Genomic DNA, 19,713 nt, shown 5'->3' with positions numbered 1-19,713 from the left:
TAGAAAAGCCCAAAATGACATGTGAGTATCTAACACAAAAAGCAAGCAACTAAAAATGTACGCAGAAAATTTGTGCCCATCAATAGGTTTACACAGTCAGCATCCCTCCTCTTCCTGCAACAGAAGGGAACAAACTACAGAAAGTCACTACTGAATTCAAACAACATGAAAAAGCTTTAAAACACATTACGCTTCCTCTTCGAAACCACATTATCTTTTTCCTAGTCTCATGAAGAATATTGTACTGTAATTCAGTAACATTTCTAAAATCATCTCATGGAACTATTAATATATTCATTCAAAACCAAAAGCTGTTCCAGGAAAGTAAACACTAGAACTAAACTGCAAATGCTACTGAACTTGTTTCCGTTGTACAACGCAACCATGACCAATATTCTTTACAGATTTGCTATAGTAATTTATCACTTTATTAAGGTCTGATGCAAAACCTATTAAAGTCGGTTGAAAGACATGTTTTGAAAAGGCCTTGAATTACATACTTTTACTGTAAGATACAAATCTGGGAGTGGTGAGCCATACCAACCTGCTTGGAGGTTTTATATCAGGAAACACTAACCAACTAAATTACCATACAAAGAGACAGCAATCATCAATGCATCTGATTTTTCAGTATTGAGACACAGCAGTAACATTTTCTATTTTTCTGTTTGCCTGTCTGGTTACATTTATGGCACTTGTTGCTTTCCTGTAAGGGCATCTTATAAACCCTGGAGGAAGCAATGGAAATAGTATGCCTAAACATCATAAGCTTTTAAAAAACATGTTTTTCTAATTATAGAACATTCAAATGTCTGTACACCACATGGAAAAGAGAAGGAGTGAATCCAGGAATGTGTATGCTATTTCTTGGACAAACAAAACATAGCCTTAGGCTATATGATTACAGGCCAGTCCCAGCGAATACGCAGACTGAGCGAGGAGCAGAAGAACCCCAGTAACCTCATCGGTGAGAAATGGAGCACACTGAGAATCAGCTGCTCCTAAGAAGATGAAGGAGAACAATTACAGCAGTGTCCCCATATGAAACCCACTAAGATGGGTCAGGAAAAGCAGCTCTCCTTTGCAAACTAAACAGGTTATTGCCTAAAATAGTTTAGGACTTACTGGATGTCGGGCAAAAGCATTTTGGGATATACAGCTTTTCTTTGTAGATAGTGGGTTGTGTGTCTTTTTGAGACAGTATCACATCTTCTGCCTCTCCTTTACCATAAAGCCATTACAGTGCAGTAGCAGGGAATGCTCTGAGGCTCTGCAGCAAGAATAATGATATCATGGATACAGTATAGCAGCCCCCACACCCCATTCCCCTAGTTTATATAGATTCAGTCATCTGCTGCAAGACACTGACTTAAAATAAAAGATAAAGAAAAATCTGGTTCAAACAGAGATATTCCTGTTCTCCACTAATAAAGCTGAAACTGTTTTCCTTGAAATACAAGTGTTAAAAATTTGGCTACAGATAAATATTTAAAGGTCCTTTACAGTTTGATTCTGGACTTCAGCTTGATGCTTATGCAACAATTTTCCTACTACCTACTATCACCCTTTCCCAATCAGCTTACAGTGGTTCTGAATGTGTTTACAAACACTGACTAAAAGTCACAACTTGAAAACAGAAAGGATATGAGACTTAAACACACATTTATATATATATATATACACATTTAGAAAACATATCTACAATACTATCTTTAAACATTACACACTATAGTTTAATAAATTTAGAAATACAGAGTCTTTCCCCTACAGCAGTACATTAATTAAAAAGTGTCAATAAGAAAACAGATTTGTGGACTTTTTTTTTTTTTTATAATACTGGAATATAGGCAGAATTCGATGAGCTCATCCAATTGAAACGGACAAATACAATGTCATTATAGATGAAAATGAGAGGAAAAAATCCACCTGATGAATTATATGTTCAAGAGAACTGTAACAGTTCAGTTCATTATCCTGGACTTCTAAAATGAATGCTTGTTTTTTTCAGTAAGCAACAGAAAATTTGTGAGCTAGCTGGAAGGTGATCTAAGGTTTCCTGGCTACTATCCAAAGTTAAGCAAAAAAACAAAAAATTCTGAAAGAGTGAGTTGTACTAGAGTGTAAAAAATGGTAAATGCCCAAATCAGTTTGTTTACCTTCGTCCTTCCAATAGCATTAGCAATCTGTGAACAAAGTAGCAAAGCCTTCTCCTTCTTCAAAATGGCATGTGAGAATTGAGAGGCTTACTCAAAGGAGCTGAAACACTGAATTTAAAAAGTTGCTTAAAAAGCAAACACAAGAAAAATAATAGTTCAGCCCTTGCCCTGCTGACAGGTGAGATAACAACCATTTCTGGTACTACAGAGAATTTGCAGATAGACTGACATTTCAATGGAAGGAAAAACCACACCAGTCCATACGGTTCCCTTAAAACAAAAGCCTCTTGGGTTCATGACCGACATTTCAGTCAGCCTTTAAGTAAGAAAGAGCAATGACAAATTATACTGGGAATTTACTGACAGGTGTCAGGAACAATGGTGATTGTTTTAGAAAAGACTATAAAAAAATTCTTTCAGTACTGTATTTATAATATATGTAAAAATACTATCTTCAGGCTTAAAACAAAATCATCTTCTCAGAACTGACCGTGATGACCAGAGCACAGAGCCTAATCCAATTACCACTTAAGCACTGTGCAAACTCCTCCAGTTCCAGCAAAAAGCTTGCACCCCCTCCTGTATTCCTGCTACTTAATGGCAAATGAAAGGAATTTTACTTCCAAAACACTTAACCAGCAAAGGCAGAATATTGTTACACAGTTTTAAAGCACTCAGAGACTAGGTTACCAGTTTTCCAGCAAAAGCTCAGAACCTCTGAACAAGAATGCAAGTAATCCATTATTAAATACATAATTCTGGTTCAGTGGCCAATATTACAAATTGGGGGACTAACAGTGACTTAGCAGAAGACTGAATCAGACTTCAAGAGTATAATGTTCTTCTTAATATTATGTATTTGCAAGGCAGAAGTCTTCAGACAAGTCTTTACAGAGAAATCATAAGTAGGAAAGTGATTCACACTGCTTGAAATAGTTGACATTCAATTTTTGCAGTTTAGATATTCAACCATTATCAACCACTCACTATAAAATGCAAATTGGTATGTATCAGAAAAACTACAGCATGGTTTTGTGTTTTTTCTCTTTATATATATATATATATATACACTTTAGAGAGAGGCACATTCTTTGTTAGAAATCAGCATGAAATTCTTCTATAGGAACTTGAACTCTTCCCTTCACAGAAATTTTTCCATGAAACTATGCTCTTCATATAATGCGGTCATATCTAGTCAAGCAAAACGCTCAGTTCGCATAAAATTAGAGCTGCACCTAGTTTAAGATGTATTTTCAAAATACATGTGTCATAAATGCCGCTACAGAAAAATAAGCAAGATACTTTTACAGCCTGGAGAAAGAAACTATTTGTTCTGACATTCTATTAAAATTTAATAAGGGCACAAAAGAACTTGTAACTGTTAGTAAAAAATGATCTAGCTATTCTAACAGTATGTACAGTGCAAAGAACTTCTTACAGTAACATCACAAAGTAACACCAGCTCTTTCAAAAGGACTCTAAAAATTGTCACCCATTGCTTAGAATGCCATACATCCAATATATTCACAGCTGGCAACAGAGTGTAGAGTATTACAATATTATTGCTGCTACTGTAATGAAAAGAAATGAGATTGTGATGATAAGTTGTCAGGTTAAGCTGTAGGGAACTCTCCTTCAATTTAAGAAGTATATTATTTCTTAGCTTTATCATAAGCTCCAGGAAAACGAAAAACAGAGAAAAATTATGTATTTGTATTTTCTCATACAGATATGGTGGACAGTAAAAGAAAGTATGAAATTAGCTGGCTTTGGGTTAGTTAGTTAAAATGTGTGTATCAGTTCAACTTGAGTCAAGCTGCCTTGGTTTGTACCAGCTATCTGTAAAGGCTGACTGAATGAGATTCCTTTCATCATACAGGCACTGCTACCTTTGCTGCAATAGTAGAGGCACACTTGAACAGCTAGGATAGCTTCAGCTGACAGACAGCTCCTGGGTAACTGAAAGGGAATGGCAGTTTGACAGGAAACATCCTTTATTTCTCCAGACAGACACTGTCCTTGAACCAACCAGGTATTATCTGTAAAAGAAGAACAAGTTTTATCATTAGGATATTTAACACCATGTCTGAAACCTACGGAGAACACTAGTTTTACCTATAGGACAACATGGACTTTCTTTCCATACGCAACACTAGGGGAAATTTCCTTCCTGATGTTTCCAGTTGCAGAAAAAAAAACGAAATGGAAAAGTACTCTACAAATGCTTCTTTAGCAGTCATTTACAGATGAAGAGACCCATAGCCTTGCTTCAGAACTATAGGTATATATACAGTACATCTTACTTAAACGCAATGGATCTGCAATTTGACCTATACACTCTTCAGAGATTATTAAAAATTATTCTGAGATATGCAAGTAAAACTCCTTAAATTAATGGGCTCCTATACACTTGTATCAGGGGTCTAATAGTCCAGGTAAGGTATCTGCCATAAATGCATACAACTGCAGGTAAATTATGGCATTTCCAAATAGAAGTGTTGGATTTACAAGTGGGTTGCTGCAATTTAGCAATGTTCAGGCTGACTGTTACAACAGAACTTCACATTTATTTAAATATTTAAGAGTACGTGAACTGAAAAATGAACTGCACAATAAATGTACCCAGCTCACTGCATTGTACTCTGTATTTTACTGTAAGTGAGATGGATGAAGTGCTCTTTTTGGCATTTTTCAGCAAATAGCTAAAAGTTGGCTCTGGAATTTATGAGCTTGAAATGACTTTTTGAATTTAGGTTGCTTACATTCTCCAATTTTACTAACCCTTGAAGCTATCACATATATCTTTACTTCAACAATATTTGGAGATTCTGTAGGCCAAAAAGTGTGCCGACTCTCCTGGAAATAGTCTATTCGTACTCCAAAAACACCAACCGGGATGAGAAATTACTTAAACCATAAGGCATATAAACAAATTGCAGTGCCTGTACAGTATTTGTTGACTGCTTTTCAAAGCAATCAATTTAATTAAGCTACCACATGGACGCTCTGAAAGCTGGCCAACAAAAGATGAGTCAAAAGATGGGCAGATGTTTACTTTCAGATCAGTTTAACAGCATCTAAAAGCAGGGATAACTATTAACAAGTATTTATTGTTGTAAAAGCCCATATGGCATATAAATTCAGCCAGAGAACAATTACTAAAAGTTAGTACAATTTCAAAATCTAGCAGCATTTCTAGAAATAAATGTTTTCCAATGCAGTGCAACAACTGAGTGAACATAACCGAAATATAGATGTTCTCTCCACTGCTTTCAAAAATCTATCAAAGGTGAAAATGATGCAATTTCAACATCAAAAACATCACACAGAAACTGAAGAAAATGACACTCTCGGCCCTTCTGTTTTTAAAACTGTTCAGCAAGCCATTAAACAGTCAGCAGAACTTTCCTTTGCTCTATACTGGCTTAGTGGGCATCTAGTTCACTGCCTCCAAGAGGTAACGATTCTGTGTACCATGCATCACTCACTTTAGGGTGCCCAGAGTTTAACAGAAGATGTGTTTATAAAGTTCAGAAATTTCTCACAGAGTTTGGATGCTAAGTGTCCTCCCTTCACCTTCAAGAACACTAGTTTCTGGTAGCAGTTTTACTTCGGCACACAGCACCTACTATAGGGTACTTTTCAGAAGTATTGACGTTCCAGTGAGACAAAAAATTTTCTCCTAGAGTGCAGATGTGTTAAAGCAAATGAGTCAGACCTGAGTAACTCAATAACCACAATGCACAAAGAATGTGAAAAAAATATGGGTTATTTTGTATATTGGCTTTCACATGGTACTTCCAAGGGCACGGATAGATTCTCCCTTTTGGATACAGCTTGACTACTGGAAAGTACTGTCTCCAAACACTAATGGTCATACTGTGGAAGAAGGTGTTTCAGATAACCTTGCTATTTTTGTACTGAAGAGAATTTTTGGGAACACTCACACAGTTCTAGTCTACCAGTCATGTTATGGGCATAGTCATCGCCAGTGTCAGGATGGCAATGATGGCTAGAATTAAACCACTCTAGTTGCATACCATGTGAACATGTTCCATGTGCTCTTTCAGAATACCTAAGAGTTGAGAGAGATTAATTTACGCTCAGGAAACTCCTTTAACATGAAATAATATTTCCATGATTCCAATATAATAATAATAATATTCCCATTGCACAGTAACCAAGGTACACAGTGACTGAGAGTTGTCCAAGGTCACACAGGAAGTCAGCAAAAGAACTTGCAAGAAAGGCCAAACATTTCCGCTGCCTTGACATACCATAATTTACCCCTTACATAAGAGTGTGCCTTATTATAGAAATATTCAAGCAGAAACATGCAAATATGAATTATAACAAGATAGGTTCAAAGTGGTTAGGTATAAACATACCTCAAATACTTTTTGGAAGAGACAAAAGCGAAAAAAAAGGTATCTCTTTCAGGAATATGCTTCAGCTTCATGGTGAGCTTTCTCCCAGAAACAGACGGCAGGGCTGGGATAAGCTGTTCATAGAGACAGAGTGGAGAGGGCAAGCATCTAAGGAGGATCAGTACCCTTTGCAAGCCCTCACTGCCATCTTGTTCCAAGAAAGTTAAAAAAAAAAAAAATGCAGCACGCATTAATTCAAGCAAAAAGCAGCCTTTTAAGTGTTTTTTTTAAATCCTCCCACTCCAGCTGTTGAATGTATCAACTCTAAATAACATGTATTGCATCACAAGGTCAAATGGGAACACAGGACTCCGAGGGACATCTTGATTCATCAGACTGAGATCCCTGGTATTGCAGGCACATCTTGATACAACCCACTTTGTATCTTTCCTACTCCTGTTCAACTGCTAGAACACCACAGGCACTTTACCTTCTGCTGTAATAAACCAGGAATTGGGTGCTTCTTCATTCAGCTTCGAATCCGGAGGAAGGGTCAACTTCAATAAAAACTGAATTGTCTGGCCAGGAGCTACAGTTAGTGAAGGAAGTTGAATGTTTGGTGCAGATTTAGGCAGTTTTGGGAGGCTTCTCATTTTATCCTTTTGCACAGGCAGATTATCTGGAACATCGCATGCTTCTGGATTTAGGATAGGCAACTACCAGTAGAAATCAAACAAAATATTTATTTTTATTTTTACTGAAAGCAAACAGGCTTCCACAACACAACTACAGTTTCAAAGCTGACATGAACCAATAAGATAATATGGCTATTGTACTAAAACTTTCTGACAGAGCGCAACAATACTACAATGACAAAGAAAAGGGAAAGGACAAAATTGCTTTTAAAATGAAAAAGATAAAAAATAATTAATCTAAATAAAAATAACATTTAATATTAAAATCATAAAATCCACCACTACTTTAGAGTATTCACTACTTAAAGTGTCCTTTAATTTAAAATTTGAAGAGCTATTATATTTTTACTTTAAGTGAGTATTTTCTTCCAATCTGGTGGTAAACTGCATGCTTTGGTAATAAAATCAAAGATTTTAACCATGCAGATTGCACAGTAAAGGACAATATCCCAGAAAAGCCACCACTGTGTTATATGACATGAAAATTTAAACACACGTTATGATCGTGTACCGTTAAATGCAAGAAACATACAAGAAGACAGCTGAACCATTATATGATACATAGATGAAAACATTAAGACATAGCGCCATTGTAAGACAGACAGGAGCATGAATTTTCTTTGCCTTTGTGTTTATAAGCAAATACAGCAGTGATCAATTATGACAGTGGTTTTGATCTGACAACTTGGAAGCCAGCTATGTAACCCGCCTTAAGTAACTGATCTCCAAAAATCATCTCTTATGGCTTAATTACAGGACTTGGTAAACTATTTCAGCTTCCACTTGTTAAAAAGGGAGTTGGCAAGCGCTCAAGAAATGCTTTTCATTTTGAAAACCTAGGCTGGATTTTTTAATAACTCCTGTTTCTGTATTGTTCTTTTCTAGACAATCACCACTTTCTGTTTTCATGCAAAATTTTTTTTTCTTTCCAAATACTAAGGCTTTCAACAACTGTGCTATCAGGCAATGTTTATTTGCCAGATCATCACGAAACATTCTGTGAGTATAGCTACTGTACCCAAGAAGTTTATTAGCTATATGATTTTTATAACACTTGCTAAAGTCTGTAATAGTAATTTACATCAAGAAATACCACTATCAACCTGTTTAATAAGTATTACTTGCCATGGAAAGAATTTTTGTTTCCAAATCCAGCACTTTAATCTGATGATTATTTGTGTCTGCAACATACATCAAGCGGCCATTTTCTTCAACAGACAAACCTCCTGGCTCATTAAAAGTTGACTGTGTAAAGCTGGAACCAATAACATTGCTTGCTTCTCCTGTGCCTGCCAGGGTAGCACAGTTCTTCATCTTGGGATCTACAACCTTAATCTAAGATAAACAAAGACACAAAAACACTTCTCTGAAAAAAAACCACCACGATTTAGAAGTTCTGCATAATCTTACACCCCACACTTTCAGAAGCCAGCACTGAGTACCTTAGCTACCATGTGTGTGTCCCAGAACCTAAGTTATCATACTTTATCAATGACACCTCCCATTCCTCCCCTTCCCCCGACCCCTTCCCCGGCAAGACTTTATTTCTTCCTTGGTCTTCATTCAGTGTTCTCTTCCATAATTTTGAAGGCACCTACCCTCAGGTATAAAAGTGTGCTGAATAGGGTGTTTTTCTAATGTTTGTAGCCTTTCTGGAAACATTTGCAAAATAGCAAGAGCATAACAAAACTAGCAGGCTAACTTCTACATAATTCTTTTTCTAAAAATAGATGAAGGTTTGGTTTTTTTTCTTAAAGTAATAGCAAAAAGTTTACAATGTTTTATACAATACCTGAAACAATATTTCATTTGCTACATAAATTTCCGTGTTTCATGTTATACAGTTTATTCTTCAAATAAAAAACAGATTTCTTTTAAGGCACTTTATGTAGTTAACAACCTTTGAGACATGAAAGGTTATACAACATCATATAAGGCGAATCACGCAAAACAGCCTCTCTTATCTCAGAGTTCCATGGAGGCAACCCACAATGTTTCTTTTCAAAACTTGGGTAGCTTTTTTAAGGGAAAAGCAAGTCCTCTTGTTCTCCCAGTTTTATTCCTGACTAAGCACTCCTAGCTCTTTTGGTCTAGTCCAGTATCTTCAAAAAATATATGGAAAGGGTCTTTCATCTGAACTGTAACTTGGAACTTTAAATTCACCTTCCCCAAGGGACGACTGTATGAGCACAGCAGCACGTGACAGCAAAACAATGGTAAAGAGAAGGACCCGTAAGAGGAGGAAGGGATGAAAAAGAATCCATGAAAGAACTCATGTCATTCGTATCCTCAGCTTAACCGAACCAACCACAATCTTTGTATGTTCCTAAAATAAACCTTCGCAGTAGTAAAAATTGCAAAGCCTGTATACGACAAGCTACTATATGCTTACCTTATGATTATAGGAATCTGCCACATAAAGCAGTTTTCTTTTCTTGTCCCATGTTACTCCTAAGGGATGCTGCAGCTTTGCATTTATGCCTGATCCATCCACGTCACCAAAGGCAAACAAATTCTGAAACAGTATTTTATGAAATTAATACATTTGATTGTTCAATGTTGGTGTGAATTTAAATGATTGTAACTAAATGGAAATTCACTGACTTGAAAAATAAAAAGACAACTCCAAAACAAGGATACTGAAAACTGGGAAGTGTGGATGCTAACCATGGAAATGGAAACTCTCACATTTAAGTACGCAACCAGCTGGCTTTCATGACCACACAATGCTGACTCAAGTTGGCTATTTTAAAAACAAGTGAAATAATTTGTTATCTGAGGACCAACAACCTGCACTACAACCTGAGCGTCACAACTGGCACACATTTGCATTCCAAGCAGTGAAGTTAAGAAATTGATGGCCACGGAAACTGATTTACCCTCTCACCCCAAAAGTGGTTCCTCCAGGTCAGGCTTGAGGAATATTAGTAGGGCAGTGTGGGGAAGTTTGAAGTGATTACCAATGGATCTCTCTCTCCTCCTACAAGGTGCTTCACGGCTCCGTCTTTCAGAGAGATGGTTCGCACAGTGCTGCTCTCACTATCCACTACGAAAAGGCAGTTCCACGGTTCCTCGGAAGCCAGAGAGAGACCCGAAGGCTGTGCGAAGCCTGCCTTATGCGGGTACGCGTTGTTTCTGTTCTCTTCATTTCCACTCCCAGCGAATCGAAGGCAGACTCCTTTCTTTAAATCACTAAAGGAAAATAGTATCTAAGTTCAAGAATGAGTTTGAAATACTTCAGGCGTTGTGCATAAACAGAAGCTACACGATAAGCACTTGTGAGTTATAAAAACCACAGTACTGTAGCACAAGGAATTACTCAATGCCTTTGTGCTAACTTTCATTTCACCTTTGTTTATCATTCACCACTACGTAGTTCAGCAAATGCAATGAAAAGAAACATTCAGCTATATGACTGTACCCTACCAAGTCATACTTCTGTAGCAGAAGCAGCATCTTTCACTTCATCTACCAGATGTGGGAAAAAGCAGGTGGACGTTAAAGGACACACGCCTTTCAAGTCCGGACAGAAGCAGCAAGATTCAAGCTTAGTACAGCTTGAGAAAAATCATTTTTAGTGTAATTTGATTATTTCTCTCTTTGGGGTTTGAAAGCTGTTTATCAAGACAAACAGCAATTTCACATGTTTCCTATTACAGCTGCTTACCTTCCCTTTGGTAGTTTTCCACCTTCCAACATCAGTGCCCATACCTGATGAGTGCCTGCCATTGCTATCCACAAAACTGCATCTTCCCGGGTTCCTGAAACTTTTAAAAATGGATGTATAAAAACAGATGAAAAAAAATAAATCTTTGTGAATGTCTCATAAAACAAAGAAATCAACAAACCAACCCTGCTGTCTCCCCTACTCCAGCTCACCTTCTACCTTGGAGAAAAAAAAAAAACAACCACAAAAAAAAAAGAGAAAAAGGAGAGAGAGGCTGTCTTTAATCTACTAAGAACTCTGCTATTTGTCTTCTGCACTCTTCCCAAGAATATAAAAAATGTGTTTTTAATATCCTCACCTGGTAAAGGCAATACTTCAAATGGGATTTGTTTTTGGCAAACACTTTGTATTGGGTCCATGTTTCACCTGTTATTTTTGGATTCATACTGGCCAACAAATATGTACATATATCTTTGCTACGTAGGGTAGGGAGGTGGTGGGTTATTTTTTTTTTTTACTAAGCTAGTGACAAATTAGATGTTCCAGAAAAACTACGTGCAATTGTATAAAGATTTTGAGAGAAATAACAATGGCAGTACCTTTGTAAAATTACGTACAGAATACGTAATGTTTTTAAGATAAGGGTAACTGATGCTTGAGTGTCACACAGATATACACTCTGGAGAGCAACAACTGCTGTTTATTCAAAGATTAGATGTGATGTGGGCAGTTACTAATTCTCCCCTGCACTTACCACCCAGTTTCCAAGTTGTACTCTCTATGCACATGTACATGTAGTATCACAAATGTGTAATCTCAAAGTATAGCATTGCTATTCACCAACTCTAATCTATAAAATTACACAAAGCTTGCCCAGATGACACTTCACAAATAAAATTATACAAATGGAAAGAGAAAAACATATAAGTGCTTTATAGCTTTAAGAATATCACATTACAGCATAAGAAAGAACTCCTGAAGACAAGCTGTGAAAGATCATTAAAAAACCCCCCCAAACCCAAAAGAAATCTATTTATCTTAGCCTTTTCTGAAAATCTTAAGGAACAGAAAGTTGGTATTTAAAAACTGCATTAAAACAGGGACACTATTATATTTCTAACACTGTACAAGTCTATACACATTGTATACAACTGTCCCATCTAGTCAGAAACAATATTAAAATGCTTTTCTAAATGAACTTATCAGGTATTGCAATAACTATTAGCCAGTCAACAGAAAAACACCTTCAAATTGCTCACAGAAACTTTGAATAGCTGTTTCTGCAAACAATCTAATGGATACCTCCCCCTGTCCCCTTTTTGGAGTTTCAAAATAAAAGCAATTATATGCAAAATGCTTGCAAGCATTTTAAACATGAGAAGTTAGTCCAAATCCATCTTCCTAAAATGAAATTACCACTATTCCCCCAACAGAGATCCTACTGTTGCTCTTCTAATCCTAAACCTTTCTTACATTACATACTGCAAGAGGGTAAAAATAGCATCCTTCTGTCTCCAGAATCAATTTCCTCATACTGTGAGCCCTCTTCAGAGTAGTACTGGTATGACTTTAATGCAGTTTATCTTCAGCCTTTTCTGTTTCTCAGATCAAGATACGAGTTTTCAAGTCTGCGATCAAAGGAACTCTGCTGATTCTCTCCTGCACCTCCACGTGGCTCCATGTTTTCATGCAAACTAGAGCTACAAGAATAGAAGTCAAACTTCCAAAGCACCTAAAAGCTTTTCCTTGAGCAGGATGGCTTGCAACATGAGTTGGAAAACACACGTTTTACGAGTCACCAGAGATGTTCCCAAAGTACTAGTGATGCCAAAAACACCCCAATAAAAAACCAAACCAAACCAAATCAAACAAACTCCTATAGAATCACCTTTGATTAGAGCTTGTTTCCAAGAGATTTAAATTGAGAAAATGGCCTATCAATTCACTTCTCTACTTCCGATATAGCACATGTTCAACTTCAGGACTTTCTGTTTCCATGACACCTTGCACTTTGCAGATGCCACTGTTCTGACTACCCCAGAACGTACAATGTTAAAATCACTGGTCAATTTAGAAAGTGAGCTTTTTATCTTGCTATGCTATGCAGTTCATTTTGAGGGATCTCAAAAATTGCTTTGTTAATTATTTAATATTCATTTCATCCACCAATGAAATGAAGGAGTAAGACTAGAACTGAGCACTTTGGAAAAATCTATTCCATTCTTCATCTATCCAATGCTCTAATATCACCCACTGAAAACTCCCTTGTGACAGCTATACGTTGAAAAATTGAAAAGGTTTCTTACTCTAATTCTGCACACTGAAAGGCTTATAAAATATGAGACACAGGAGAAAAGTATTAATTTCAAAATATACTGAATATGGAGGATCAATAGAGAGAAGACCCTTTCTTCAACTAGAGAACAAGACAGCAAAAATAAGTAAGAGCTCCATAACCACCATAAATTTTAATGCAACTTAAATGTTTTCTGCTGGATGGCAATTAGAACAAAGAGAATGGAAGCAAGCATGGAAACAGCACAAGCACACTGATTTGCAGAAAATATGTCAGAACTTTCATAAAAAAATTTATACAAAACCTGAAAAGTAAAAACAATGCCTATGATTGCACAGCTAAGGTATTTTATCACACAATGGTCCTGACGCTATAGAAATTAATGCTTTATGTTCTGAAACCAAAGACAGAAAAACCTCTTCTTTGAGGATAGCACAGTTGGAGGACATGTCGCCATTGTCATCCTTGTACTGTTCTCCCAGGAGAAGGGGGCCAGGGAGAACCAGCATGCTACAGTTACGATAACGCCATCATTATCATAACCCCTTATCATCCCTGAATGGAAAGAACTTATTTGTAAAGAATTTATTACAAAACAACATAAAAGAACAAAGCAATTCTTCTACATTTATTCAATTAAGCACCACATTCCAACCTATCTTGAGCTGTTTTAAAAATCCAGTGTAGTTTCTCCTTATTAGGATATGCGCTTTCTTATCTTTAGTGCTGCCTGTGTCAAAGCAAAGTATAGCTTGCAAATGTGATATACTTCTGCTATAAAGATTCACTAACAATGAACTAGAGCTCGCATGCACTGGTATTTCATATTATATGATGCTTCAGTGCTTTTCAAGTTCCTGAATCTGCCCTCTGCTATACACCCGTGTTTTAAAAATTCACAGTCCTGTTTGTACACCTACACAACTTGAAAGGGTTCAGTAATACTGCTGAGCACGAACTGCGAGTCAACCCGAGTGCACAGAAAAGACTTTATTTTGTACCAGTCAACAGCAGCATCTGTTTGAAGAGATTCCAGTCCCAGGACTACCCACACTTCCAGCTTCCCTGTCTGGAGACTGCATGCTTACTTCCAGCCTGGGAATTAAAAGCCTGGGAATCAAAGTTACATTTTGTGGCTGGCACCACTGACATTTTCTAAGTAGATTGAAGTTTGAAAATATTATTCCTGTCTACTAATTTTATCTTTAAAAAAAAAAGTAACAAGGAAGAAGTCTGTTGGTACACTCATCCCCTGCAAAAAAACAAGAGGCAAACGGGGCTATACCACACGCCCTCCCGTCTTACAGATGGGCATGCTGCCTATGCGCACATGACTGCAAGTCTCATCTTCACTTAAGCCACTGGAAGTTTAACAAATTAAATCCAAATCTGACTGGCAGAACAACTACAGAATCATTGTTCCTCTTCAGTGAGACAGAGATAGCAAAGCCCCAAAGGAATGCTTTAGCACTGTCAGTCTGGACTGTTACAAATACACATCAACCCTTTCAGACAAGTAAAAATTAATTTTCTTCTTTTTTTTTTTCCTCTGCTACCTGGCACTCTTTCCCATAGTGTTGCATCATGCAAACAGCATAACCCTTTATGAAACAAAATGCTTCTGGAATATTCCTCCATAGTTAACATACCTGCCCTCTCCTTAAGGGAAATCCTTGGACATAGATACCAAGGGGATGTCATACAATGGGAGATAAAAAGAAGCTAAAAATTACGACTATAATGAAATATGTTCTCTTTCTTTCCCCAGTTTTCTAACTCAGGCCTTGTGACTGTAATGGCAGTAAATACTTCAAAAAAATCCAAAGTAGAAATGCTAGCATGGAAGAACTAATTTAGATTATTTAGTGTTGGGATACATCACTGTAACTATAGAAAAAACTAAGTCTGGTTATGCACTTTATTAATTCCTATTTAGGCGTAGTAAATGCATACACTTCAGAGTACTTCAGCACCGCAGTCTCCCCTGACCCCCAACACCCACATTCCATATTTGAAAGCACTTTCAGAATCAAATGAGAACAGTTCAAAGCTATGTCGCATTCTGAGCCCAGCATGCATGACAAAGTCTCTGTAAGACTTGTTAAGGATGTTTATTTTCAGCAGCTCTGCATCTGAAATTTTGCATTAAAAACAGTATCTGATATCTGAGCTAGTGTTTAGAAATCTGATCTGTAGTTTTAACTTCTTTATCATGAGCACACATTTAATTCACAGAACAAGGCTACAGACTGTGGAACCAAGAGAATGGGAAATCATCATTCCAGGTACAAATACCATAATTTATTTAAAGAGGGCATTTTCAAGTCACAGACTTCAAAATGTTACAAAGTTTGACATTGTTAAGATGGTAACTCTGCTAATCCAAATATTTCTTTTTACTGCAGAAAGTAATCATGATCATGAGCCATTCAGTGAAGAAGTAGAGAAGTTCAATTTACTAGAAAAGTAGTCTGTCAAACGAAATTGTGTGGGATTACTGTTGGATATTCAGTGACAACTCCCATTACTTCCTTGCGTTAAGACTTTAGTCTTTGTATGTTTCTGTCAAAGGCATGTTTATACTAAAATACTAGTGTAAATATCTAATTTCTTGACCTGTTTCTACAGCAAACTAGTGAAATATTATTAAGTTTTGTTGCTTTTATTATTCAGCAACACCATAAACTCTTTGATCTCGTAGTTTTAGCCTGGAATACAGAATCAGAGCATTCATGGGTCAACATTTTAACCAGGTTCCTGTAGAGGTAGTCTGTTGGGCTGATAGCACAAAATGCTACTAGTTCTAAAAGTTTATCCCTCCTCATTTTTCTCTCAAACGTTTAAAGGAAAAAAAACAAATGCCAGTTTAGGAGCAGGAATGAAAGCTGCTTAGGTGTGACAGAACTCGTACCTAAATTATGTTAGGACATGTGAAAACTTCAGTTAAATCTATTTGTCCCTCTCTGATTCTGCCAACAGTATGAAGCTGGTTGACCCATTCAGACAATATACAGAAGAAAACAGTGCACTTCAGAAGTCCTCCCAAAGCAAGACTGGGTAACAACCTGCTTCACTGCAGTTCCTCACTGTAACTTCTTAATGTCCTATTTCTCAAAAGACTTTTTATCCCTAAACAGGTCTTACACAGACATGAAACACTAAGTCTTCCATTTCAGCCTTCTCTTTAATAAAGAAGCTGCTACTTCTTTGAAATGTCAAATATTTTAAATAAAAATAATTACCATTTACAAGTGAATTTAGAATCTAGTTCAATAAGAGAAGACAGACAATGCTGTTTTCACGTCAATGATGTCTCTAACGGGATTTTCTGTGCAACTCAACTCGTACGATGGCAGATGCAGCTCAAAGCTGAATGAGGTATCTTTCAGTTTATAGCAGCTTCCTATGCAAACTACAAAAAGATGAGAAGGCCTTTTGCATTCCAAGTAAATCTATATTGATACATCATGCAGTCATATTAAATATGTAACATATGTTTAGAGTAATTCAAATTGAGTTGTGCACAAAAATGATTCTTAATTAATCCCTGATGATCACAAAAGCAGCTCTCTTATTTTCAGCTATTATCAAGGAAAATTCCTTTCGCAGAACAGGGAAGGCTAGAGCTTCAATGCCAGAATGAGATCAGACTAGAAGGAGAAAGAACAGTGACATGTAGAAAGCACACTTTCAAGACAGTTCAGACATAAACAGTTCATATATTGTCTGAGCTCACCCAGGAAGTGCTAACTGCTTATTGCTGAAGTGATTATTGCTTTATTTTTTTTTTGTAAAATTCGTGAAGAATCACCATGAGTAATTCAGAAAAAAAAAAAAAAGTGTTTTCTCTGGAATGCAGTGGTACAAAATAATCCTTTAGGAGAAACCCGGAGAGGAAAAAAAAAAGGTTACATACCTTTGCCTTTTAAGGGCTATAAAAATTGTACCAGTATGATAAGGTACTACACATTCATTTAAATAATACGTAAAACCTAAATTCACGCACAAATTTCCAAGCAGTTTACTGAAAGCATGGTCAATATTGCACTTGGGAGCTTCTATTTATAGATTACAATTGTGCAATTTAAAACCAGAGTTTGGAATGTGAAACGCACAGTTATGTCACCAAGCTCAGTCATTGTCCTGTTCCCTCCAGCAAGAATGCAGCTATCAAGAACATTTCATGCTCAGATCAACTGTGCATTTAAGTATCACTTGCTTTCAACACTCACTGGATAAAAATAGAAGGGGACAACAGAGAAAGCAAAAAAAGCACACAGTAATTTAATAACATATTTTTAAACTGCTGACCCTCCGCCTGCATTTCCTGCACAATCTATGTCAGTGCAAATTTCAGCACCAGCTTCAATGAAGCCAGAATTTAATCCATGCAGTTCATTCAAGAATTTTAAAGGGGGAGGATAAAACACAAGCTCGGTGGCCACCACTGCAGAAATAAAAAAGATGACAAGGAAGAATACTGTCTGCCTGAATCCTAGCATATGTTTTGTCTCCATTAACTCCTCTATCTTAAAGAGAGACATTTGTGCCAACTTTCTTTTAAATGGTATTTCACAGTCACTTAACCTCTTTGCCTCAGACTTCAGCATCTTACAAAATGGGGAAACAAAAGCCTATTATCTCATGGAAATACTATAAGAACGCTTAAAAGCATGCTACTTAGTAGTATCTGTTCCAAGTGTTAACTTATCTGCGCCCTCATAAACTTTTTTCCTCAAGTATTTTTAATTTCATAACAAACTATACATCAAAATTTTAAAATGCAGTGAACTCTTAGTTGATAATACACGCTCTTTAACTGTACATAAGAGTAGCCTCAAGAAATATAAATGATACAGAAAAAAAATTTTCTCTTAAGAAGTGACCTGTCCCTTTGAGACTTTGAAAAAGGTCAAAACAAGCTGTTTAATCCTACCTAGTGTAGTACAGAAACAGCTTAAACACTTAAATTTCTTTTTTTTCTCCCCATCATGTTCTGGATAGCATGGCTTTGGACATTAAAAAGAAACTCACAGAAGCATTACTTGTTTAAAAACTATAAAATCTATCTCTGAAAAGAAAAACTGCCTCTTGTACGCAGTTTAAGCTACACAGAGCTAAGGCAAACAGGAAAGTATGATGCTATTCCCCATATGCCACACACGAATTTTGTAATAATGAACCTAAGTTGCTGAAGTGCAACTTGCACAGAGACACATATAAGCAAACATAGAAAAACCGGCATGCTGTGTGGATGCAAACAAAAGTAATTTTTGAAACTCATGTCAATTGCTTCATCCATCCGAACGCATAAATAGACACTGGCATACCAGTTTTAATGTACTGACAACAGGGTATTTACTTGTAGGACAGCACACCGAGAATCACCAACAGAAGGCTGGGACTTCATCCAGGTCAGTGAAGATTTCCTACAAAACTGTGCTTCGTATGCACGTAGTAACAGAAGATACTACTAGGCTCAAGCAATTTGAGTAAAAGTATAATTTTGACAAAGTCTGTGTTGACAAAACTATTTTCATGTCTGGCAATAAAGAAGTCACTGCCACTCATGACAGTATCTATACTGTAAATCAAACGCACGGCAGACTACAAGACACAGTCCTGGTTCCTTGTGCTCCGAGACAGACTTCTGTCAACATTTTTCTCAATACATCCCTCTGTTTTGACAGCTCTCTCTGCTTATAATTTTCTAGAGTTTTGCACAGCTTTTATAATAATTTAGATTTTTTCCTAGCTTACTTTACTCACAAAAAAAAAAGTATTAAAAAAAAATAATCTTAAAACCTGAAAGCAATCCCTTTTATCTATTTGGCCTATTACCATCTCAAAGAGGGATTTAAATTGATTTAATCTCTTCTTAACTGACAGGTTATATTATATTTTGCAGAGATTTAAACAGACAATTGACTGGTAGGTTCTAATTGAATATGAAAAAATCTATACTGGTCTGAACAGAGTGCATTCAGAAGATCTGATTTCTATATAAACGCTTATAAAAATTCAGCAGTGTTGATCAGTGTAGATGACTAATCCTCTACAGGTGACTAATTCAGTGATTACTATGTTTGCGCTGATAACAATCATATCAATTAACATTTAACACAGAGCTTTCAAAAATAAAAAGTATCAACAGATGTTCAACTAGTGGCAGAAGAAGAAAGCATCATGAAAAATGAAAAGTAAAATTACTCATGCTTTCATTGATAGCAACCCATATTCGGTGAGATTCTCCTTCAGGTACTCCTCCTTTCTCTTGCAAGTAGGACTCCATATGCTTAACACAGATTGTAAGGGTCACTGACAATGCCTTTCAAAAAAGTGTGCCCCCCACCTTTTTTTTGTAGAAGACATGTTACCAAAAGTGTTAAATGTAAAAACTGATGCTTATTTAAGCAGCCAAGGCTGCTGGTGATACACCGGGTATATTGACAACGCATTTGTACCGAAAGACTTCTATACAATCAGCATTTATGAACTAGCTTCATGTTCCCTTAAACTTAATTTGAGTGTG

General features: G+C 36.6%; 1 protein-coding gene across 1 annotated transcript in view; it reads right to left on the bottom strand.

Moving 5' to 3' along the window:
• Positions 1 to 2,990: 2,990 nt before the first annotated feature.
• The window catches only part of NHLRC2 (NHL repeat containing 2), a 31,888-nt gene continuing 15,165 nt past the window's right edge, over positions 2,991 to 19,713 (bottom strand). Inside the window, exons 6-11 of the mRNA XM_075423790.1 lie at positions 10,886 to 10,985; positions 10,179 to 10,410; positions 9,611 to 9,733; positions 8,344 to 8,553; positions 7,014 to 7,239; positions 2,991 to 4,195 (exon numbers count right to left, since the gene is read on the bottom strand). Coding sequence (XP_075279905.1) covers positions 3,939 to 4,195; positions 7,014 to 7,239; positions 8,344 to 8,553; positions 9,611 to 9,733; positions 10,179 to 10,410; positions 10,886 to 10,985 — 1,148 coding nt within the window. The 3' untranslated portion in view covers positions 2,991 to 3,938. The remainder of the gene's footprint in view (positions 4,196 to 7,013; positions 7,240 to 8,343; positions 8,554 to 9,610; positions 9,734 to 10,178; positions 10,411 to 10,885; positions 10,986 to 19,713) is intronic.

The sequence above is a fragment of the Opisthocomus hoazin genome, chromosome 6 (assembly GCF_030867145.1).
Source record: "Opisthocomus hoazin isolate bOpiHoa1 chromosome 6, bOpiHoa1.hap1, whole genome shotgun sequence".
NCBI classification, from domain to species: domain Eukaryota; kingdom Metazoa; phylum Chordata; class Aves; order Opisthocomiformes; family Opisthocomidae; genus Opisthocomus; species Opisthocomus hoazin.
This window is presented reverse-complemented; position numbering and strand designations above follow the sequence as displayed.